This window comes from Lissotriton vulgaris, chromosome 11 (genome assembly GCF_964263255.1).
Source record: "Lissotriton vulgaris chromosome 11, aLisVul1.2, whole genome shotgun sequence".
In the NCBI taxonomy this organism is placed as follows: domain Eukaryota; kingdom Metazoa; phylum Chordata; class Amphibia; order Caudata; family Salamandridae; genus Lissotriton; species Lissotriton vulgaris.
The window spans coordinates 195,269,033-195,294,158 of NC_141699.1; the positions used below are offsets into that span (position 1 = coordinate 195,269,033).

The 25,126-nt window shown below is 48.9% G+C and overlaps 1 protein-coding gene across 1 annotated transcript in view; it reads left to right on the forward strand.

The window, feature by feature from the left end:
- Positions 1 to 25,126, forward strand: part of USP30 (ubiquitin specific peptidase 30) — a 446,442-nt gene that overhangs the window by 111,709 nt on the left and 309,607 nt on the right. The window contains exon 6 of the mRNA XM_086943095.1: positions 8,088 to 8,127. Within this exon, the coding sequence (XP_086799221.1) occupies positions 8,088 to 8,127 (40 nt within the window). The remainder of the gene's footprint in view (positions 1 to 8,087; positions 8,128 to 25,126) is intronic.

Below are 25,126 nucleotides of genomic sequence, written 5' to 3' on the forward strand. Positions count from 1 at the left end.
GCCAAGGAAGTGGCACCCCCACACGTCCTGCCAGCCACCGGCCGCAGACTAACATCCAGCGTGGCAGCGGACGTGGTAATCGCCGTGGCGGTGCCAGGGGACTACGGTGAGGCCAGTCCACATCCACCCGCAGCATCCGCCTCAAAGCCTTCCTAGTCCGAGCTTTCAAGCCCATTTAATGCCAGTGGGGGGCAGGGTTCGCCATCACATCCTCCACTGGCGCGACATCACATTGGACAGGTGGGTGCTGCAAATCGTCCGAGGCGACCCCTCCAGCCATGCCACTTCTATACCACCGCGTGTCGGGGGATCACTTGCAACTTCTGCAAGAGGAAGTTACTGCCCTCTTGGCCAAGGGGGCCATCGAGCGCGTTCCTGGGCCAGAAGTAGGGTGTGGTTGTTATTCACACTACTTTCTGGTTCCCAAAAAGGGGAAAGGGGGCCTACGCCCTGTCTTGGACCTGCGGAACGTCAACGGCTTCCTCCGGAAGGAGAAGTTGAGGATGCTGACTCTGGCTCAGGTCTTAGCTGCCCTAGACCCGGGAGACTGGATGGAAGAGTTGGATTTGCAGGACGCTTATTTTCATATCCCTGTCCTGCCGGCCCACCGGCGCTACCTGCGGTTTACTATAGGCCACGAGCACTTTCAGTTTACTGTGCTCCCCTTCGGCCTTACCAGCGCCCCTCGGGTGTTCACAAAAGTGATGGCGGTGGTCGCAGCTCATCTGCGCAGATTAGAGGTGTAAGTCTTCCCCTATCTCGACGACTGGTTGTTGAAGGCAGGCTCGCCCCAGACAGTCGTCAGCCACCTCCAGACTACGGACGACCTCCTGCACCTGCTGGGGTTCTCCATCAATGTGCCGAAGTCACACCTGTGTCCCTCTCAGAAGCTCCTCTAGACTCGGCGCAGTTTCGGGTTTATCCTCCCAAACAGCGGGTTCGGGATATTCAGGCTCTGATTCCGATCTTTCAGCCTTTATCCCCAGTCTTGGTCAAGTTGCTTCTGCAGCTTCTGGGGCTGTTGGCCTCCTGCATCCTTCTGGTGCATAATGCCAGGTGGCGGATGCTGGCTCTGCAGTGGGACCTGAAGTTTCAGTGGGCCCAGCATCAGGGCAACTTGTCTGACCATGTCTTGATCTCGGAGGGCACTGTAAGACAGTTGCAGTGGTGGCTCATGGACCGCGATTGGGTCAGCGGCAGATCCCTCTCCCTACCCCAACCGGAGCACGTAGTTGCGACTGACGCGTCCCTCCTGGGCTGGGGGGGCCACATGGGAGAGGCGGAAATCAGAGGCCTCTGGTCTCCGGCGGAGTCCCAGCTCCACATCAACCTTCTGGAGTTGCGGGCGATCCAGCTTGCACTGAAAGCATTCCTCCCCTCTGTCCGGGGGGGGGGGGGCGTAGTGCAGGTGTTCAGACAACACCACCGCCATGTTGTACTCTAACAAACAGGGCGGGGTGGGGTCATGGGCCCTGTGCCAGGAGGCTCTGCGCCTCTGGCAATGGCTGGAACGTCAGGGTGTGACCCTGGTGGTTCAACACCTGGCAGGTTCCCTGAACGCCAGGGCGGACAAAGTCAGCCGTCGGTGCATGAAGGATCACGAATGGCGTCTGAACTCGGACGTGGCGCAAGGTCTCTTTCATCAGTGGGGAGAGCCTTGGTTAGATCTATTCGCCACAGAAGAGCACGCACAATGTCAACAGTTCTGCGCGTTGGAATTTCCAAGGCGGCACTCGCTCGGAGACGCTTTTCTTCGCGAGTGGAGCTGCGGTCTGTTGTACGCCTATCCGCCTATACAACTTCTGCCCAGAGTGCTGAAGAAGATCAGGCGCGACCGGGCACAAGTCATCCTTGGACTGTGCACGAAGATACTGGTATCCCGAGCTACTCAGCATGTCAGTCGATCCCCCGATTTGGCCTCTTCAGGAGGACCTTCTGTCGCAGCAGCAGGGGACGGTCCTCCACCCGAACCTGTCCAGCCTCCAACTCCATGCGTGGAGATTGAGCGGCGACAGTTGAGCCATTTGACTTGCCTCCTGAAGTCTGCAATGTGATTCTGGCAGCCAGGCGTCCCTCCACAAAATCGGTATACGCCTGCAGGTGGAACAAATTTGTGGCATGGTGCACAGCAAAGACTGTGGATCCACTCTCTGCCCCCTTTCTGAGGTTCTTCTCTTTCTTCTTTCTCTTGCCCAGCAGGGCTTTGCTCTGGGCACTCTTAAGGGCTACCTCTCTGCCATTTCCGCCTTCTTAAGGCTCCCTTATCAGCACTCTCTTTTCAAGTCCCCAGTTGTAAGTAGGTTCTTGAAGGGCATCACTCATATGTTTCCCCCTGTTCCTTTCGTGATGCATCAGTGGGACTTGAATCTTGTTCTGACTTATCTGATGTGCGCTCCCTTCGAGCCACTTCATAACTGTCCTCTTCGTCTCCTCACTGTTAAGACTGCATTCCTGGTTGCCATCACCTCTGCCAGGAGAGCGAGTGAGCTCCAGGCTCTTTCTTCACAACCTCCTTTCCTTTCTGTCCATCCGGACAAAGTTGTGTTGCGGATGCGACCCTCTTTCCTGCCCAAGGTAGTCACAGCCTTCCACATCGGGCAGTCCATCACCTTGCCCAACTTCTTTCCGCCTCCGCATCCCTCGAAAGAGGAAGAGCGTCTCCATGTCTGGACCCAAACGTGCACTCTCATACTATCTGGATCGCAGACGCCAGTTCCGGGTGGATGATCAACTCTTTGTTGGTTACGTGGGCGCTAAGAAGGGACGGGCGGTGCACAAACGGACCATTTCTCGACGGGTCATTTTGTGCATCATGGCTTGTTAATCACTGGCTAAAAAGGAGCCTCCTGTGGGGCTGCGTGCCCATTCCACTCGGGCCACGGCGGCTACTACTGCCCTGAGACCCCTTGCAGGACATCTGTCAGGCAGCTACGTGGGCCTCGCTGCACACGTTCGCAAGACACTACTGCCTGGACAGCCAAGTCCGGAGAGAATGCTTTTTCGGCCGTTCCGTTCTCCAGGACTTTCTGGTGCGATTATTGGTTGGCAGACCCACCACCGGGGTTGGTATTGCTGGGGTATCTATTCTAAGGTAAGGAATCTAATACTAACCTGTTTCTTTCAGATGCACATGTTACTTACCTTCGGTAAAGACATATCTGTAAAACAGTAGTTAGTATTAGATTCCCTACTGCCCCACTGATCGTCCCCGTTCTGCAAACCGATATCTAGGGTTAAAGTATTCCCTTTGAGGGCCTTAGTTTCTTGGCACCAGTGTTGATTTTTATCATGGCTTCTGGTGCGGAAAAGCTGTGTATAAGTACTGACGTCTGCGCGCGAGGGCGGCGCCTAAGTACTCCGGCAACTTCATCCCGCCGCCAACGACGCTGATGACGGACGTGGAGCCGCAGACGACGCCTACCGACGCACAGGGGTACTGCTACGCAAAACTTTCCGGATCCAGTCTGACGCCTGGGGATATTCGAAGGTAAGGAATCTAATACTAACTACTGTTTCTTACAGATATATCGTTACCGAAGGTAAGTAACTTGTGCTCTAGCCTATATCCTGGATTTTGGTGAGAATGACTCTGAGGCTGTTGGGCCTCATGGCCTCCTGCTTCCTGCTAGTGATACATGCCAGATGGCATATGCAGGCTCTGCCGTGGGACCTGAAGTTCCAATGGGCGCAGCATCAGGGGAATCTCTCCGACATGGTCCTGATCTCTGAAGGATCTGCAGGAGATTTGCAGTGGTGGCTGACTAACAGCAATTGGGTCAAAGGGAGACCCTTCCCCCATCCCCACCCAGATCTCACATTAGTGACCGATTCATCACTCCTGGGAATAGGCGACCATCTGGGAGAGGTGTAGATCGGATGTCTCTGGTGGAATCCGGATTCCACATCAACCTATTAGAGCTCCGAGCGAACCGATTGACATTGAAAGCCTTTCTACTGTCCATCAAGGGAAGGCTGGTAGAGATGTTCACTGTCAACACCACCGTCATTTGGTAATGCAACAAACCGGGCGGGGTGGGGTTGTGGACATTTGGTCAAGAGACTCTGTGTCTCTGGACATGGCTGAAACATCAGGGCATATCCCTGGTAGATCAACAACTGGCATGTTCTCTGAATGCTAGGGTGGACGAACTCGGCCGTCCATACCTCGCGTATCTTGAATGGTGTCTCCATTCGGAGGTGGAGCCAGGGTTTTTTAAGAAGTGGCGAAAGCCTTGTTTCGATATGTTCGGCTCTGACGAGAACGTGCAATTTCCGCAGTTTTGCGCGCTGCAGTTTCCAAGGCATCTCGAGTGGAGCTCAGGCCTCCTGTATGCCTATCCTCTCATACCACTCCTGCCTAAAGTTCTTAAGAAGATCAGGAACAACCCAGCCCAAGTCATCCTTGTGGCTCCTGATTGGGCATGTAGAGTCTGGTATCCCGACCTTCTGCAGATGAGCATCCATACTTCGATTAGGCCTTCAGGAGGATCGTCTATCGCAGCAGCAGGGGAGGGTCTTCCACCCGAACCTGTCAACTCAATGCCTTCTTGCATGGAAATTGAGCAACAGCACTTGATAGCTTTTGACCTTCCTCACGAAGTTTGCCTAGCAGGGCTCTGCTCTTGGCACCCTGATAGGGCATCTTTCGGCTTTGTCTGCCTTCCTCAGGTTGCCTGACTAACCCTCCTTATTTAAATCCCCCATTGTACATAGATTCCTGAACGACCTTGTACATATGGTCACACCTGCCCCTTTCATTATGTCTTAATGGAACCTTAATTTGGTTCTCACTTTTCTGGTATGCGCTTTTTTTGAGCCCCTTCATAATTGCCCCCCTGGATGCTCACAATAAAAGCAGCCTTGTTCGAGTCAATTACATCTGCCAGAAGGGTGAGTGAGCTGCAGACTGTATTGTCCAACCCTCCCTTTTTGACAATATTCCCTGACAAGTTTGTGCATTCCACTGAAAGTGCTAACACCTTTCCATTTGGGCCAGTCTGTCACCTTGCCCATTTTCTAAGCTTCTCCGCATCACTCTAAGAAGAGGAGAGACTCCACCATCTGGACCAAAAACAAGCGTTGTCATTCTACCTTGGGCACACAAAAGAGTTCCAGGTGGACGACCAACTCTTCGTGAGTACGTTGGAGTGAAGAAGGGTTGGGCTGTGCAGAAGAGGATCATCTCACAATGTGTCGTCCTCTGCATCAAGATTTGTTACTCTCTGGAAAAGAAGCAGCCTCCTAAAGGCTTAAGAGCTCATTCCACCAGAGTTAAGGATGCTACTACTGCTTTGAAATGTGGAGTCCCAGTCCTGGACATCTGTCAGGCTGCAGTGTCTGCATCGCTGCACACATTTACCAAGCTTTACTGCCTAGACAGTCCAGTCACAAGTACGGCTATTTTGGCAGCTCAATCCTGTAGGATTTTCCACTATAACTTGTCGGAAGTTCCTCCTCCGGGGATGGTATTGCTTGGGTATCTATTCAAAGATAAGTAATCTGCGGCTAGATGTCTCCATCAGATGAACAAGTAACTTACCGTTGGTAACTCCTTATCTGGTTGAGACATAATCTAGCTGCAGATTCCTTACTGACCTACCCATCATCCCTGCACTGCGGCCAGGTATCTAAGGTCCAGGGTGGTCTCTTTCAGGGCCCTAGTTTTCAAACACACCAATGTCAGTACAATTCATGGCTCTGCGCTTCTGGTGTGAAAAGTCATGAAAAAGTAACGGATGTCAGCTTGCTGAGGTGGCACCTATATAGGTGACGTGGACGTCACTTCCGGCGCGGACGATGCGGTTGACACCACGCAGAACCGACCAATGCCACCCACCGGCACGCAGGGGTATTGCTCGAAGAAAAATCATCTTCCGGATCCAGTCTGATGCCTGGGAAATTCATAGGTAGGGAATCTGCAGCTAGATTATGTCTCTACCAGATAAGGCGTTACCGAAGGTAAGGAACTTGTACTACAGAGGCAGAGATGGTGTCTATGTAGGTATGGTGAGGTTAGGGTTTCTATAAAAAAGGGATTTTTTTGTTTTCCTAATACCTTTGGTGTTGTTCATATAGCTGGACAAAACTTTCCTATAAGGTTCACCCTCTTTTGCGTTCGCCATGGGAAATTTTGTGCAGATCCATCAAACGGGAGCCAAACAAAGTGAGGAAGGAATGTTCAAACAAGAGACTTTTCTGATTCTAATTCCTGTAGGATTCTTTGCTCTCGATTTAGAAAAAACAACATTAACCAAATATGGCCTAAAAGTATAGTCTCACTCAAGGAAGTGCCTTTTGTTGGTTAGGTGTTAATCCATTCAGGAGTTGTCAAGAAATGACAGTTTATAATGTTTTTCTGGTCTGGCCATGAACTGAACTTGGTGTCATGGCCTCGACTGAACCAAAATAAAAAAAATAAATGTGAACCCAGAGTTGGATCTGTAGACCTTAAGCTCTCCTTTTGACTGACCGAAACTGAAGGAGAAAATGTTAGGGACACCATTACAGGATAGAATCCTTGCATCATGAGAGGAAAAAATGAAAGGAGGCATAGGAGACTAGTAGAGCACCCCCTAACCTCCTGGGAGATGCCTCGTTGAAAGAAATGTATGAAGAAAAAAAAGTAGATTGCTGATTTTGCTGCAGGGTTGATAGACCTTTGGACTTAGTTTGCTACCCCAGCATAGCAGTATTAAAGGGTCTGTGAACCCTGGCCAAAGGACTGTAAATCCAACAGCTAGCTTCATGGGCCTGTGCTGGAACTTTCCTGAGATATTTGAGTCTGGTTCCAGGTGCAATTGACTGGAAGACAAATCCTGTGGCAGAGTCTGTGAACCAGTTAGAAAAAAAATATTCCAAAGAAATTCTGGGCCTGGTCAAAGAGGGTTTATCTCATGTGGCAGATTGAGCTTTGTGCAGTTGATTTGGCCTCCGACATCTGGTTCGGTTAAGCACCTGCCAATAGGCCATGCTGTATGGGCATTGGGTGGCTGTGGTGGGTTGGGTGCATGGCCTCCCCACTCCAGGTTGGATCAGTCTGGCCAGTGACCATGTCCTGCAGCCTGCCACAGTTGCACATCTCTAAAGGGCTTGTGCAGCAGGACTTGGCTGAAGGAAACTGAAGGATGTGGTATGTAATAACAAAATGTATAAATTCACTGGAAAAACAAAGATTAAAATGAAATTATGGTGAGCTTTGAAAGACAGCACTGTTAAAGTGCAGTAATGGTTATAAATTAAAACTGAAAGCTACTCAAGTTATGCAAGCCACAACTTTCACAACCGCAAAGCAAACAATAAACTGCACATGAAATGCAATGCTTATGACCTCACAACATTCATATCAATAAATTAACTGATTAACGCACAACGTAATAAGATAACCACACATTCTTATACCACTAAATAATACTACTTTCATAGTCCTCTCCTTCGGAGTGTTAAGGGTAATGTGATATGTAATATCATTTGTAAGGTTATTCACATCATTTGCAGTTGCATCTGTTGCATCAATGGAGAGCATTGCATTTGGTGTGCGAGATGTATGATTTGTATGGCAAATTGCGAATTTCAGTTGTTCTTCAGTTTTATTTCAGTTTTAACTTGTAACCATGACTGCCCTTTTATTGTGTGTTTCAATGAATATATTTAGGTAGGTGTAGTCCATGAAGGAGCCAAGGCGGATGTATTTTTTTAATGGAACGTTTTGTTCACTTTGGCGCCGTTCGACAAATCTTATTAGCGAAACAATATAACGCTCTTCCTATGGAAACTCTGACCAAATTACACAGCGACTGCCACTGTGTAATTTCTGTGTTTGTGTATTAATAGAAATATGTCATGCAGATAAAACAGTAAAAGTACTTTGAAATGAGCACAGTCAGTAAAAAAATGTTGTTTTTAATTCTATGGATTGAAATACTGTGCAGAGCACTAACTTCAACTCTGCCTAACAGTCATTCCTACCCATTGAATTAGCAGTCTCCTGTGCTCTTCTCATTCATTTAGTATGTGTCTTTGTTACTCTTAAGGTAAATTAGATGTCATAAGTGGACATTATATAAATCCTTTCTTTCTCTTGGTCCCAGCCACAGACATCCGAAAAACAAATAAGCTGCAGAACTCGAGGTAACTTAGATTTTGTTGTAAAAAAAACTATTTTAAAATTGAACTTATTTCAGAACTCTCAATCAAATATGTATAGCTAACAATTTCACAGTATCAAACTTTATGCCAAGTAGTAGTGTTTTGTGTTACGAATTATAGGATATTCCAGTATTGCATTTTCTGTGTCCGCTTGCCAAATTGTGTTTTTAGAGGGTCTGTGGCTCAACAGATGGTTATCTACTGTTTTTTTCTCTTTGAGTTTGTGTGTCTGGAGTCACAAGGACTAATTTCTTGCAGATTCATTCTTTTCACAGAGCAATATATTTTTTACCATTTAATGGCTTTCCATACTGTTTGGTTGTTTGTTAAGACCGAAACCTGTGTAGGATCATGTCTTATTTTTCCAGTTTTATTTAAAGTAGTATAGATTTTCTAATAGAGACTTCTAACTGTAGAGTCCTCGCCTTGTGAATATCCCCAGGAATTAGACTGGATCGGAAACCTTCATAGCAGTTCCCTCATGCGTCAGTAGGTGGTATTGTTTGACTTTACGACTAATTCGTCCTGCCTCCGGTATGGTCCTGGAGTCTCCATATTTGTGCACCCTCCGCGCATGGAAATCAGTTCCTTTCTTTCCGCACCTCCTGATGGAGCCGGAGCCTTCAAATACTGCATAACTGAGATTTTATTTCACAAAAAATAAAATCTATAGTGTGCAGCAGGTTACCACCTAAGACGAGAGGGTTCAGACCGACGAGAGGGTTCAGACTGTGATGTCGGTTACTGACACCCATGACGACTGTCTCTGGTGCTTCGGCACCAAACACGACTCAAAGTTGTGCGGCTTCTTTGGCAAAATGAATAGGAAGGCCATTTGGGATCAAGGGGCCATGCTTGCTGTTGCCGAACTCAGGAAATCAATGAAGCAGTCTTGGTCGAATTGTGGACGTGCTCTGGCTTCTGAGGTTGCTCCTGTGACTGGTATTTGTTGAGGTCACGGGGCTCAGGTAATTCTAAGAAATACATTAAAAACAAAACCTAGCACGGGTCTCTTTCAGACCATCACTCACTCCAGGCACCTCTAAGCCACGAAGTAGATCGCTGAACCCGGAACCTGCACTTCCTGTTAGACTTGTCATCCTTAGGGAAGTCTTCCCCCACATTTTTGCCTCCCACTGTTTGCTGTATCTTTGTGTTGGCTTTAGCACTCTGAGCACTTTACCACTGCTAACCAGTAATAGCAGTGATCAATAGGAAGACCCACAAACTGATTATAGACTCTTTGAGATTTTATTAATGTGCAACCTCTTTTTGTCTGGAAAAGTTTTACATAGTCAAAAGACTTTTAATATTTATTTTAATTTTTGTGTAAAATTGTGAGTTTTTATTAACTGTGCAATAGACAAATTCAATTCACTGCTAACCAGTGCTAAAGAGCATGTGCTTCCGCCCTACACATGGTGACATTGATGTATACCTTAATGGCATATTAAGTTTACCTGTAAGTCCATTGTAAAGTGGTACCCCATGCACCATGGGGCTGTACACTAAATTCTACTAGTGGGGCTGCAGCACTGGTTATGCCACACACACAAGTAGCTTTTTAAACCTGTTTCAGGTCTGTCATTGCAGGGCTTGTGCACATAGTTTACCACCACTTGGACTCGGCATTTAAAACCCCTGACCAAGTCTTAAAACTGCCCTTTTATTACTCATAAGTCACTCCTAAGGCAGGCCCTAAGTAACCCTAAGGACCGGGTGCTTTGTAACTAAAAGGTAGGACTTGTACTTACATGTCCTGGCAGTGACAAACGGCTAAATTTGTTTTTCACTCCTGTGAGGCCCACTCCTTCCATTTGCCAGCTTTGGGAAGTCCTTAAAATGCCTTTTAAGCTGTAATTCCTGATTGGAAAGGAGTAGCTACTTCATGTTTAATATCTTCGTAATGGTAATGATAAATCCTCCTTAGTGATAAAGTTGGATTTCTCACTACCATTTTGGAAATGCGACTTTTAGAAAGTGGACATTTCTTTGCTCTTAACTTTGCTCTGTGTGCCTGCAGCCTGCCTCCAATACACATCAAGCCTGGTTGACAGCTACAATTTGTGCATACTTTCTAAACAGCTACAACACAGAAAAGGCTGGGTGTGACAGGGGATACAACTCTGTTTATCTGTATACTGATAGTCTTCCTGGGCAAGGAGAGGAAGAGGTGGTTCACACTTACAACTGAATAGATTGTGTCCTGCCCTCACACAAAGGGCTGATTTACCCCCTACTGGTAGTCTAGGACTCGGCTGAAGGGGATCCTTGTGTACTTCAGAGGGCTCTTTTGAAGTCACCCCCTACATCAAAGGCACTTTAGAGTATAAGTGTTAGGCATCTGGCTCTATAAATAAGGACACTACTGGACCTGGATGAAACTCTGCTGGACTAAAGGCTGCTGTGCTAAAGGATTGCCACTCTGCTGTGCCTGACTGTTCTAAGAAACTGCTGCCTTGCTTTGTTCAGGGGCGCTGATGCCTGCAGGCCTATGTCCTGCTGAAGGATCCCGGATTAAGCCCCAGAATGACTCCAAGGGCTTACTGGCTTGCCCCCTGTTCTCCGCGAGATCTCGGGGACATCAAAGACCTCGCCATACCACGATCTGCATTTTTGGAACTGCTGCGCTGCTCAATTGTCGCGGATTCAGCATGCTGTAATTTTCGCAGTAAGTCCTTGTGGTTGTTATTCTGCTGCATAGTCCATTCTGTGCTCCCTATTGACTTGTGCCCCGAAGCCGTACTCTACACTCTTGTGGCAGTGGGATGCTGATAGCAAAATGACTGTCGGCACCTGAACACCGCAAGCCCTCCCCTGCTGGTTGCTGGGCTAACAAGGCTGCCAGAGAACTCCATGACCTCATTGCAGCCCCAGCCGCACTCAACCAAGCGACTCACCAAGGCACCATTACCACCATGTATGCGCCGTATCTGCGCTGTCTGAGATGCCTCCTGCTGCCTCACCGAAGGTATTTGTTGCGTGCGACCGGAGCAGTCCTTGTTACTGTGGTGCGTTCCTCAGAGCTGAAGGAACGTACTTTACATTTTTACTCTAACTGGATCTGAGCAGTCCCTATGTTACTGTGCTGTGCTCCTGGCAGCTGAGAGCACATCCTTGTCTTCTGTCTACAACCGGACCCAATCAGTCCATGTGTTACTGGGCTGCGCCCCTTGCAGATGCTATTTGGATTCCTTGAATCTTACTACAAGCAAGTCGCTCTATGGTGAGGAGCGGGACTGAACTCCCAGCGGGACCATAAATATTCCAATTGAAGCACACTGGCTCAGTAGTACTACGTGTATGTTGAAAACACTCAACAATCCAATTAATAGATCAAGCTATATCACTTTAAAATGAATGACGGTAAAATCAGTGCTTTAAAATTTATGTCATTTTGGTCTTAAAGTATGAAGATAAATCTCCTATTTTTCAAACCTGTGTGGAGTTTTTTTGTGGTGCATTTGTTGTTACTGTGTGTGTGTTTCACAAATACTTAACATATTGCCTCTTATGTTAAGCCTACCTACTCTGCGGCAATCTACCAGAGTGTGAGCACAGGTTTTCTTGGGTGTGTAGCTAGCATACCCTGGCTAGAGTGGTGGGTTCTGTCTGGCTTAGGTACCTACCCTAGCCCCATTTCAAACACTTCTATTCCTGATTAACTCCAAACCACAACGAGCAGTGACGCCACAAAAGCCCCATGAGCTTGCCTGGCCGTGTATAAAAATATTTAGCCCCTCTGGAGTGCCTTCGGGCACCATGGATCCGGGGTGGATGCCAGTCGGATTTTCGCATGATCTGTCCCTGCTGCCAACTGCTCCATTCGACCTTGACCTGACACCGGTCCCTCTTTTCCATCTCTGGCCTTGCCTCCGGCGCTGACTCTGAGGCACACTCTATGTCCGACTCCACCTACGCTGCCGAGACAGACGCCACCAGTCAATAGCCAAATGCTGTGTCGCAGTCACCGACACCAGACACTGATCTGATAGTTTTGTCGGACTCGGATAGGTCTACCACCCCAGATCCTGGCACTATACTAACTCAGAACCGGTCTATACACCACATGCTGATGATGATGATGATGATCAGGGTGATAATTCTCACCATGACTGAGACATTTTTTAAGACGTACAGGGCATCAATGGTCCGGACTCCCTCACAGATAGTTTTTTTCCTCACCCAACCCGGCTTTGGCAGCAAAGGTCAGCACCCTTATTCCCAACAGTGATTAGGAGGACGGCGGAAGTCTTAACCCTCATCCAACCAACTAAAGAGGTCAAAACTAATGTCCTTACTGAAGTCCTCAACCCTGCACAAACATGCCAGGAACCTCTTCTGGCCTTCAATAAGGCATTGACAGATGTGCTGGTAGGCACCTGTGCAAATCCCGGTTCTTGTTTCTTGACCCATCCCCCTTCTCGCCCTCAATAGGCAGAGCGGCATAGGCCTTCTCCTGGGCACCCAGATTTTCTTCTTTACGTAGATTTTAGTAGTGTAGGCATCCACCAACCATCTAAATCTTAAAGCTTTCCCAACAACTCTCCCAAATAGAGAGTCGAAGAGAATGAAAACATTAGCAAAACAATTTTTTTTGTCTGCCAACCTTACCCTGAGATCCGTGAATACATTCTGTCGTCTGGGTAGGATCCGTGAATACATTTTGTCTCCTGGGTAGGTATTCGCACGCACTGTGGGACATAGTGTCAGAGATTTTGCCAGCTGTTTTGAATGATGTCTGTGTCACATTACAGCGACTGGTCTTGGAAGGTTATGATGTGGCTTGGGCACAACTGACTGTCTACATAGTGCAGTCAGCACCAGGTGGCGCTAAGGCGCCATACCTAGATACGCTCCACAGGTGTTTTTAATGATGTTCACCAGTCCCTAATAGGCGTGGCATTCAATGGTTCTTGCCTGTTTGGAGCGAAGGCTGAATTGGCCTTAGAACATTTTAAGGAGAGCCAGGCCACAGCTCGCTCTCTAGGCTGAGCTCCGCCTGTCCACCAGTTCCCCCAGACCACTCACCCCTTTCGAGGCTTTGGATGGGGTTACCAGCAGAGATGCCAATAAGGGCCAGAGCAACAGCAAACCTCACAATCCTTTTTTTTTTTTTTTCACAACCAATTTTATTGAGCAAAGTAGGCAATAAAATCGTGGCACCCCACAGATCGGAGATCACCACCAACAGTACAGACACAGTATATCAGATGAGTAGCAAATGTTCAATCAGGCACCGAAAATAGGCTCAATATGAATAAACCCCCAACCCACCCTACCCCGCAAACTCCCGTCCCCCCCAACTCCCAGAACCCCCCCCCCCCCACCCCTTCCCCCCCACGCACGTGTACATGTAGCAGCAAACAAAGGGTGTAGGTGTAGTGCGAAGGGTGTGTTGCAGAATCGGGCCAACAATGTCCGCACAATCAAATGTCCTCTTCTCGCTCCGCTGGGGGATCCAGCGTCAGACCTCGGTAGTCGGCCCACCGCTTCCAAATTTTGTAGTGTTTGTGTGGGCAGCCCCTTGCCTCAAAGATCGGCTTCTCAAGGCCCATGTAATAGTCCAATCCGGCTTTCCACGCAGACAGGGGGGGGGCCCTCACACCCTTCCACGCTCGGGCTAGGTCCCGCTTGGCAACAACAAGCCCCAGAAGCAGCAGGTGACGTTTATAGATGTTCCCACCAATGCCCTCCATAACATGTAGCAGCCCCAGCCGATGGGTGCGGGGAAGATCCCAGCCCAGGACCTCAGATAGACAACTCCACACGCCTCTCCAAAAGCTAGACAACCGTCCACACGACCACACAGTATGCAACAGGGATCCAGGCACAGCCCCACAGCGCAGGCACTCCGGGGAGTCAATCAACCCAGCCTTCCACAATCGTTCACGGGTATAATAGGCCCGGTGCAGGTAATTAAATTGGATGAGCCGGAGTCGTACAGCAATGGCGGTCCCACGCGGGGATTCCAGGGCCTCCCTCCAATCGTCCTCATCTAGGGGGCCCACGCCCACTTCCCAAGCCACCCGAAGAGAGAGTAGGGTAGAGGAGCAATGAATACCCAGCGTCTGATAGATACGGGATACCTTCCTATCCCCTAGGTCTCCCATTAAGACCTTCGCCTCGACCAGGCTAAACTCTGGTAAGGAGTCTAGATGGGCAATGCTCGGGGTGAGCGCATGGCGCAGCTGTAAATAGCGGAAGAACTGGGACTGAGGCATTTGGAACTCCGTGCAAAGATCCTCGAAGGATTTGAGGGTAGTGCCGGACATAACCTGGCCCAGTAGCGAGATGCCTATCGCCTCCCAGCCCTCAAAGCCGGCCAGGGCCGAAAGCTCTGGGAGCAGGCCATTATGCCAGAGCGGCGTTTCCGCCGTCAATTTGCCCCACCAGCCCATGCGGCGTAGGGCCTGTCGCCACACTGCAAAGACCACTCTCGTGACCGACGGTAGTGCACGGCGCAGACGGGCTGAGTATAGAATGGTGTGTAGTGTGTTATCGCCCATAAGCGACCGCTCCAAAGCATACGCCGGATCTCCCCTGTCGCTGTACCACCACTCGTCAAGAACAAGTAATTGAGAAGCCTGGTAGTATGATAGGAGATCAGAGGTGGCCAGGCCCCCGCAATAGGTAGATAGGAAGCATGTCTTCAACGCCACTCTGGCCGCTCCGCCAGCCCACAGAAAACGGCCCAGTGCCGAGTTAACCTGGCGAAACCACTGCGGGCCAATAGGGTAAGGGAAGTTCTGCAGCTGGTACAATAGGCGTGGGAGCGCCACCATTTTGAAGATGGCAGATCTTCCAAAGATGGTGAGAGGCATTCTGGACCAAGTCTTGATATCTGCCTGGACTCGTTCCCACACCGGCAGGACACCACGGTCCCAAGCAATGGGGCGCGATTCCGAGAGAAAGACGCCAAGGTATTTCAGCCCATCCGTTGCGACGCACAGTCCTGCTGCCCAGGGGTCCGCCACGGCTCCGCCGCCCAGCACCCATAAGGTGGATTTGTGAAGGTTGAGCCGAAGGCCGGAGATCTCGCCAAATATACGCATGACCTCCAGAACCCGGGGTCCTGAGCGCTGCAGGTCAGTGAGGAAAAAGAGGATATCGTCCGCATATAATGCAATTCTATCCACTAGTTCGCCACTCCACACAAACCCGCATATCTGTGCATCAGCACGCACCCGAGATGCCAGGGGCTCCATTGCCAGGGCAAACAGGTACGGGGACAGCGGGCAACCCTGCCGGGTACCCCGACCAATCCGAAAGCGCCCGGACGTGGCACCGGCCACCCGAACCGAGGCCGTGACATTGGTGTACAGTAATTTCAGGTACGAAAGGAACACCGGACCCAGGTTAAAGTCACAATCCTTTTGAAGTCAAGGCGGGTAAAAGACCAACAACGCTTTGCACCCCTTCGCATATACCCTTCAGCGGCCAATGTAAAACTGCTATAATTTGCCCTTGGCAGCACAGGATAGCCTGGTAGGAGGTGGAGTCACATTTCACCTCCCCAGTTGGAAGAGAACCCCGTCCGACCAATGGGTGCTCCAGATTTTGGAAAATGGCTGCTCCCTACTGTTCTTGTCTGTCATCCCCGGACCTGCAACCTACACAGCAACACTTCCTGAAGGACCGCTTGTCCATACTGAGTAGTTCTGTCTCTCTTGGCCAAGGGAGCACTACAGAGAATGACAGCATGAGAGATTGGGACTGTTTGCTAGTCCTATTATATTCTGGTGTTGGAAAGGGGCCTAGGCCTTAGTGCCATTCTAGATCTTCGCCCTCTGCACTTTTTCCTTCAAAAGGGCAATGATCCCAATGTTTCAACCTGCAGCCTAGTTCTCAGTGAGGTCGGCTCTGAGGCCTCTTGGCCACCTGTACCCTAGTTGTGGACCACGCCAGATGGCAAATGTGGGTTCTGCAGTGGTACCTGAAGTCTCAGTTGGCTCAGCACCAAGTCATCCAGGTGTTGAAGGAGAATACAAAAGAAGTGCAGTGGTGGCTGCCCAACCGTAGCTGTACCCTACCCCACTCAGCACTAACGGTTGTGAGAGGTGCATTGTTAGCTGGCTGGGGAGGTCATCTGGAAGAGATGGAGAGCAGAGGACTCTGGTCTCCAGGTAGAAGCTCATTCCCACACCAACTTGATGGTGTTACAAGCAATTTGCTTGAAACTGAAGACGTTCCTCCCGACCATCAGGAGAAAACGTGTGCAGGTGCTTACAGAAAATATGGCCGCCTTGTGTGACACTGCAATAAAACTGCAGTTTGGGTGTCATAGGTCCTGTATGAGGAGGCTCTACACCTCTAGAAGTAGGTGACTGCTCTGGGCATATCCCACAATGACTGGCAGGATCTTTGAATGCTAGAGCATACAAACTCACCCACTGTTGCCTAGCGGATCACAGATGGCAATTGCACTTGGAAGTGACATATGGTACCTTCCAGCAAAGGAGGGACCCTGGCTTGATCTGCTGCCACCACAGAGCGTGCACACTGTCACAGCTTTTGGATGTTTGAGTTCCCAAGGGAGTACTCTCTAGGAGACTCTTTCCACCAACACTGGGGCTCGGGCTCCTCTATCCTTTCTGTCACTCCCCCTCTAGAGTACTGAAAAAGATCAGGAGATACTGGGCCGAATTTTCCCAGTGGCTCAAAACGGGGCATGGAAAGTGGTGCCCAGAATGACTGGATAATGAGCAGTTGTCCTCTGATTAGGCTGCCCCTTTGAAGAATCTTCTCAAAAAGAACAATTGATAAACAAAATACAGAACACTGTCATACATTCACCCCAGTACAGAGATCTGGGCCTAAATCCATTGTTTTGCTCCCCAGGCCATTCCAGTTTGAACCCAGCCATATGCAAATCAGACTTGACCCTGTGCCCAATGGGAACGGTCCAGACTGAACTGCTCGGCCAGGTCCTCCCTGGACTGGAAACAAGCATCCTAGGACTGGTTTTGGGGTTTCACCCCTCATCAGCCAGAATAGCTTGACTCAAGTGGCATGGAGGGCACGCAACTCAAGTCTGGGCATACCCGTCCCACTCAGTGTGACTAATGCAAAAAGAACAATTGATGGACAGAATGCCGAACAATGTCATACATTCACCATCAGGGTCTAAATCCATCGTTTAAAAAAAGAAATTGGTGGGGAGAATCTTAAGCAGCAGATCCAGGTCCTGCACCTTAGCCAGCACAACTTACACCTCCATGTGTGAAGATTGAGCTGCAACAATGGATGGCTTTTGATCTTCCTCACAAAGTAGTTCTGGCTGCCAGACATCCATCTACCAAAATTGTATATGCAGGACAAGTTGTTGTCTGGTGCTCTTCCTGAAATATACAACTCCTGAACATGCTATTTTCAGATGTTCTCTTCTACTTTTTGCCATTGGTCCAGCAATGCCTTGCTATGGCTAAGCCGTCCCTCTTCAAGTCACCTGTTGTGATGCGTTTCTAAAGGGGCTGGTCAATATGTTTATGGCAACTCCATTTCTCATGCCGCAGTGGGACCTTAACCAGGTACCCAACTACTTGATGGGGTCTTCTTTTGAGCCCATGCATAGTTGTCCTCTACATCTGTTAACCATCAAGACAGTTTTCCTTATCGCCATAGCATCGGCTAGGTGAGTGACTGACCTGCTGGCATCGTCTGTATTTCCACCGTACACTCCATTCTTCCATAGACAAACTAGTCCCTAGACAAAATGGTCCTCCAGAAAAAAGTATCATTCCTGCCCAAAGTGGTTATGCCCTTTCACATAGGGCAATTTCTCACCTTGATGGCTCCCTATACACTGCCTTGGCCCTCCAAGGAGGGAGAATAGCTCCTCCGTCTTGACCTGAAAACAGCCTGTAGCTTTTACATTGAACGCTTATGGAAATACCGCCGGGATGATCAACTTTTCGTCGGTTTCTCTGGAGCTAAGAAAGGAAAAGCAGTGCAGAAGAGTTTTATCTCCCGATGGATTGGGCTAAGCAGTAAGATCTGCTATGAACTAGCCATAAAACATCTACCTGAAAGTTTACATGCTTATTCTACCAGAGCAAAAGATGCTACCACCTCACTGGAGCATGGTGTGCCAGTATTGAACTTTGCCAGACTGCTAGGTGGCATGCCCTACCATTCATTCACTAAGCATTATTTCCTGAACAGCCATTTTGCCCAATCGGTCCCACAAGATTTCCTGGTCTAAGCCATTCCACAGACCTAACACCTGGTGAAGTGTATTGCTTTGAGATCTTTTCATGAGGTGAGTAATGTGCAGTTGTAAATGTTTTTCCTGTTAGAGACTTTATGTAACTGAAGATTCCTCCCCGACTCACCCGCCTCCCCGCTATCTGGAATGGATCTGCAACTGTCCATTAATAGGGTTTCATACATTCAAAATATCTACTATTTATCATGTGTTGGTTTCTGTGGACTCCATGTCTGTTGGTGTGGACAGAGTTCAAAAAGAAACTGACGTAGAGGCCAACACCATATTCAGGGTGTGATGGATCCGCTGTCGAGCCGCATAATGCCACATTCCGACATGTGAGGGAATTGCCTCAAAAGTTTCTGGATCCAGTCTGAGGCCTGGGGATATTCATATGGTGAAGAATCTGCAATTAGAATCTCTACCAGAAAAGGCAATCCATAGAGTAAGAAACTTGTTCTTCAAGAAGTGTCTGTTCTGTAATGAAACTTACACGTATAATGGCAGATTAATCTGTTTTATTAGTGTACACTGTGTGAGAAGTTGGCCTGATATGCAGTGCTCACTATTCTAGTGATCACTATGTATCAGTCCAAATGACCCTTATTGATGATTGGTTGTAAGTCAACCTTATAGACCAGCTATCCTAGTAGCATGGACAAGAGCAGTCTTTAGGCTAAACTCTAGAGGGCGTATTAAGCCAGCTGTTATACCATCACATATACCCCTTGAACACCAAGTGAAAGGACACCACACAAGTTGTTATGAAAATAAAAGGATATTTAATTATAACACAACAGCCCTGGACTCTTTATGAGGACAGGGCGCTAAGCACAATACAAAACTCTTAAAGAAATACTGAAAGTCGCACAATTTACGCAAATGCCAGAGGGGCACGAAAAACCATATACTATGGAAGTGGAATGCGAAATTGCTAGCAGATAAGTACTACTCTCAGAGACTTTGGAATCGCTAGGCCTACAATGCTGAACCCTTAGATTAGAAGCAGGAGGTCTAGGAACGCCGTGTGCAGAGTGGGAACTCTCACGCGTAATGCGGGACAAAGTCTATGGATACTAGTAAATACAAAAGTTAGTGTTCTCGGACGAACCCGACTAGGTAGGTCAAAAACGAAAGTGGATCTAGACACTTAGAGAGTTGTTCTACGCTGAGGCACCGTGGTACTTGGTTTACCTAGCCCAGGGGCTGCGGCTGCATAGGGTTCAAGTGTCGTCGGGAATCCTCGTTGAGGAACCAGGAGCCTGAAGTGGAAGTTGCTGGCAGGCGACCAGTGAAGATGTTCCGGGCTGATCCAAGGACTGGATCAGCTGAAGAAGAGTACCTGTAAGCAGAGGGGACCAAGTTCTGAATCACTAGCCAGTGCTTAGGTGGGCACCAGGAGGGCACCGGACGAGGTCACTCAGCCAGGCGAAGAGGTGACACTGGATTCTGCTGCTGCACGGACCAGGGGCGCTGATGTCGACCAGGCTGGAGGTCTGCGAGCTGTCCCACGTCGGATGTCTGCTGCTGGTGATGCTGGATCCGGTGAAGGAGGCAACAAGCCTTGGCTACGGCAAGCCCACGTGGCGACACAAAATGGCGTCTTGGGTGGACCAGGAGGGTCCGAGAAAGGTCCCCTTCAGGAGGAGACTAGTGCCAGTCTAGAGGAGCTAGACCAGCGGTGAATTAAACGTAGGACATCGTCTGGATGGTCACCAGCCAACGGGCAAGTGACCGGACAACGTGGCAAGCGACACAGAAGCAAAAGGGCCCCACGCAGATCTGGTGGATGCTGGGGGGCTGGTCTTCGGTGCTCGTGCTGCTTGGGGTTGGGGCTTCTCTTACCCCAATGCACCCACTCGAGGGTCCCTCGGCGGTCGTGCTGGGTCAGTGTCGTGCTGGTTCTGATGGTCGCCGGGTCCACTGGTCTCGTCGCACCCACGGTTCTCAGCTGTGCTGTAGAGGCAGGTAGAGGTCAGAGAGTGCAGGGAGTCCGGGTCTCGTCGTGCTGGTCGGTCTGGTTCCGGAGGAAGGACATCTTAGCAAACCGCAGATACTTAGTTGGTGCCTGCTGCTGCAGGGTGACTACTCCTTAGTCACAAGGGAAAAATCTTAGGAAGAAGTCTTGAGTTCCTTTCGTAGAAAGTAGTTTCAGGATTCAAAGATGATCTAATTTGGAAGGGTCCCCGCTCCCACCTTTATTCTAAAGAAAGGGGCTGGTACGGGACTAGGTCCTGCCCATGGGTGGGACCAGAAAGGGGGGTGGTTACACCCCTCTCCCATGCCGGACTTTCCCCAGCTCAGGGGCTGGTGTGCCCCTGGAACTGGTTCAAACTGGCAGATGCACAGTGAGCACCGGGGTGCCACTTGCAGTCACCTTCCTATTCAGCCCTGCCTACCTAGGATACACAAAACCCTGTCTGGAATGGTGCTAGCACCGCCCCTGACAGGAAACCCTTTGTCCAGGTTCCCCTCGCTGGAAGGACTCCCAGCTGCAGGGTCAGACTTGTGTCTGTGGTGGCAGCATCCATTTTGTGATGCTGCGGCTCGAGTCAACTTTAACCGGGGTTCACAGTTACATACATGTCGTGTCCCTCTAGAAGGGTGGAATGCTAACCCCGTCGCCAGAATTGGCGAGGGGTTAGTATTCCAATTCGTATGACACCTTACTCGACATGTTTTGATAAAGCGATACCAGAGTTGGCAAATAACCGCTAGGATTATAATGCACTTAAGAGTATATGGTAGGCGTTATCATAGAACAGCTATTAGGACTTGGTTCCGCAAGCTGCAGACGGGCTCAGCTCATGCCAGAGCACCATCTCACATGATTCCAAGCACTCTGCCTTCCGGATTGTTAAGGCCTGCCATAGGAGTGACTGATAGGAATACATGTGTCTATTTTAGGGTTAGATATAGGTATACTATATCTACAGCAAAGGGTGATAACACCACTTTGCCCCAGCTGTCGTGCAGCTAGTTGTGTCAGATTTAGATGGCCAGCCAGGGGTGGCATAATACATGCTGCAGCCCCTGGTAGGCCCTGGGTACACCTATGCCCTGAGTTACAGGGTCTGATAAGGTGGCCCAGTACCAATTGGTAAATGCACCTAAGGTACACGTGTCAATTTAGTGAGAGAACAGCTAGGCTGTGGGTCTGATTAGCAGGCCCACAGCCAGGGAAGTCGTAAACCAGTGAAGCAAAAAGCAAAAATCTGGGGTGATCATAGGATTGCAGACCCTACTCTCCTACACACTGTACACATTTTTATGGTTAAAATGTATTTGTTTGTAGCAATAATAAAAACAAAACAAACTGCCCACCACGTAACAGTAAATGTAACACCTCTGAGCCTAACGGTTCCCATTTCTCGTTATAGTTAGTTAAGCTTTTAAACATAGCTTTGAAGAATATAACATAGTATGATAGAGCTTAGGTGCGCAAGATCGAACGAAAGAGAGAAAAGGAAGCAGAAAAATAACACAGAGAAGTCAATATGTGCAATCAAACTGTACTAAACCACTTCTCAAGCGCTGCAACCCCCTTTCTTGTCCCAATAAAGTTACAACAATACATCCTTAGCCTACTATGAATAATTGCTTCCACCTCTAGTATCCTAAAAGGTACCCATAAGTGGTCAAAAGTCATCGCAAAGGATTCTAGTGGCCCAGTATCTACCATCAGGCGCACCATGATGCTCTAGCAGAAACTAGCTGTATAAACATGAAGTGCTTGTTTTTGTTTTACTGTCTAAGCCTGTCTGGGTAGTCTGATTTTGTCTTCACCCCTGTATCCACCAATTCCTACCTGACTTTGATCAGTGGCTTTTTCCTGTCTAATGTATAAGGTTCAGGTCGGGAAAGAACAGAAGTCTAACCTCTCCCAAGTATACTGTTTTCCACCCTATTGTCGCTGTCAAGAAGACTCTTGTCTTCCATACTATTCAAGCTTGCTCGGTCATCACAATGCCCCCCCAACATATGCTTTATTCTTGCACATTCTAGAGGAAACCATAGAAACGCCCTTCTCCAGTATTAGGGGTGTCTTTCATAGATTCACATGCTTGAATATTCCCCGTCGTCAAAGTGGGAGTCCCACAGTACATAAAATAGCAGTAATATATGCATATATAGATGGAAAAATTACATAATCATACATATATACATATAGAGCAATTAGATATAAAGATATCATACAGTTAAGAAAGTACCATGGAACAGAATAGGCCCATAGCAGCCTAAGGGAGAATTCACTTTAGTAACATATCAGTGTCATTTTAATGGTCCACATTCCAGCCAATCAGGCTGCAGCACCCTCTAGAACCTTCTCCTCAGAAGCTCAAGTCCTCAGATTTTCTACTGCACGTCGTGTGAAGGGAGTCTCCCTGAGCTCTGCTCAGTTTTTCTACTTTCATAGCTCATTTCTACTTGACAAATGTCTTCCTCAAGGAAATCTTTATTTAGACCATGTTCATCCTGTGGCAAACTGAGACTGTTTCATGAAGATCCACACAGTAAATGCATTTACTGTCTCTACCCGGACCATGAAGTCAAGAACTGTAAGTACTGCCGTACTTTTTCTGCTAAAACTTTAGGAGACAGAGAGGCTCGTCTTCTTCTGTGGCTACAGAGGTTGAATACATCTAAGTCAGTGGTCTCGGAGGTTGAGAGTGTCTCTTCATTTCATTCCAAGCCTCTCAGAAGCGTGGGTCAGAGACGGAGATGCCCTCTCCATTCCTCAAGAAAAGAAGACTTGCTGAAGTCTCTAAGAATGTCTCCCCACAGGACTTGCCTCCAACGCCTATGGGACCTGGTTCTCTGAAGTCACAGTCCAAAGCCGTGCCATCACATTCAAAAACGGGCACTAGCTCGTCGGCGCGTCCGTCGACGACATCGATGACTAAATCAGTTGATGCTGTCTTCAAGGACTACGTCGATGACGTCCACCTCGTCGACGACGACCCATGAGGTGAGACCCATTACTTCTATCATTAAGATCTCGTTGACGACTGCCAAGACCTCATCGTCGACGAAAAAGCTTCCGTCGACGCATCCATCTTCGTCGATGCGTCCATCTTTGTCGACGAAAGCAAGACCATTGTCGACTGGACCCAGCCCGTCGACGGGAACCTCTTCGTCGACGGTGACAACGCCGTCGATGGTTGCATCCTCGTCAGCGGTCCAATCTTCGTCGAGGAGTAAAATTCCGACGCGACATCCTCGTTGACGGTGACATCTGCGTCGACGCTACCCTCTTCGTCGACGGCATCGTCGACGGCAAAAAAACCTTTGTCGACGAAGAATAAAGGGAAGTCACATCCGTCAATGTCTACGGATTCTTCATCAGCAGACCCAGCACTGACCATTCAACCTCCTTCTGAATCTTCTGCCGCTTCGTTGACGAGCTCGTCAACTTCACACCATCCACTGGCCACAGCCACCACCTTCACAGTGGTCACTGCTTCAATGGTTAAAAGACTGGTACCTCTTCTGCATTTAAGTCCTGTAAAGAGTGGCTCAGCTCTTCCTGAACAATTGTTTCAGTCCGCGGAGGAGGACTCTAATGATGGCTCATATGTCGATGATGATTTTCGACCTGCGTCTAGCCCCTCTGAACTTAAGATCAAGTGCCAGGACTATGACGAGGAGGAGGAAGAGGAAACCGAAGATGGGGCAGATCTTTTCCCCATAGAGCACTCTGAAACACCCATAACGGAACAGATGACACAAATACCACTATCTTTAGTGTCTAATTTGCAGCACATGCTGGATGATTATAATCGCAGGTTTCTGCCATCTAGGCCTGCTTCTCCAGCTCCGCAACCTCCTCCACAAACACAAGTTTCTATACCTACAGTAACACACAGATCACTAGTACGCCTTCAGCAGGATACTGATAATGAGGGACAGGACCCTCCAAACACAGATCAAGATGACGACGACAATGTCCTCACTGATTGGGATGACTACAGGGCTCAAACACCTTCTACTCCACCAATGTCGACAAAAGCTTCGCCTCCAGTGGACATTAGCAGCTTTCACAACTTGATGGACCGTGCTGCCAAAAGGTTTGACCTGACTTTAGAGGTCCAGCAGACAGACTGTTTTTTATATGATTTCAAGGATCTTCCTCAGAGGCAAGTCCACACCATCCCGATCATCAATCACATTTGGGAGGAAGGTCTCAAATTAATGGAGCGGCCTAATTCGATCCCGGACGTTTTACCTAGACTTGATAAAAAGTATAAAGCGCCTGCAAATTCTCCAGCATGCCTTGTTTTTCAGCCGAAGGCGGATTCCGTCATCACACAGGCGGCTGAGAAAAGGTCTCGCAATCCTGCCACACCTCTCACATCTCCCCCTGATCAAGAAGGACGCCAATTGGATTCCATCGGGAAAAAGTTTACCACTATGGCGGCCACAACAGTTAGGGCGGCTAATTCCCTAGCAATTCTTGGACGGTATGACCGCCAGATGTGGTCCGAAATTGCAGCATTAATTCCACAATTTCCGGATGCCATCCGCGCGGAAGTGCAAGCCATTGTACAGGAGGGACAGAAGATCTCTTCAGAGATCGACTGTGCCATCGACATCTCATCTACGGGATTCAGGCAATTGGCTGGGGCCGCTGTGTTGCAACGCCAAGGATGGCTAAAGTCAACTGCATTTCGTCCAGAGGTTCAAGCACGAGTGCTTGATCTACCCTATGATGGTGATTCGCTCTTCGGCAAACTGCCCGGGCTTTAGAAACCCTCCAATATAAGAAACGGTCGT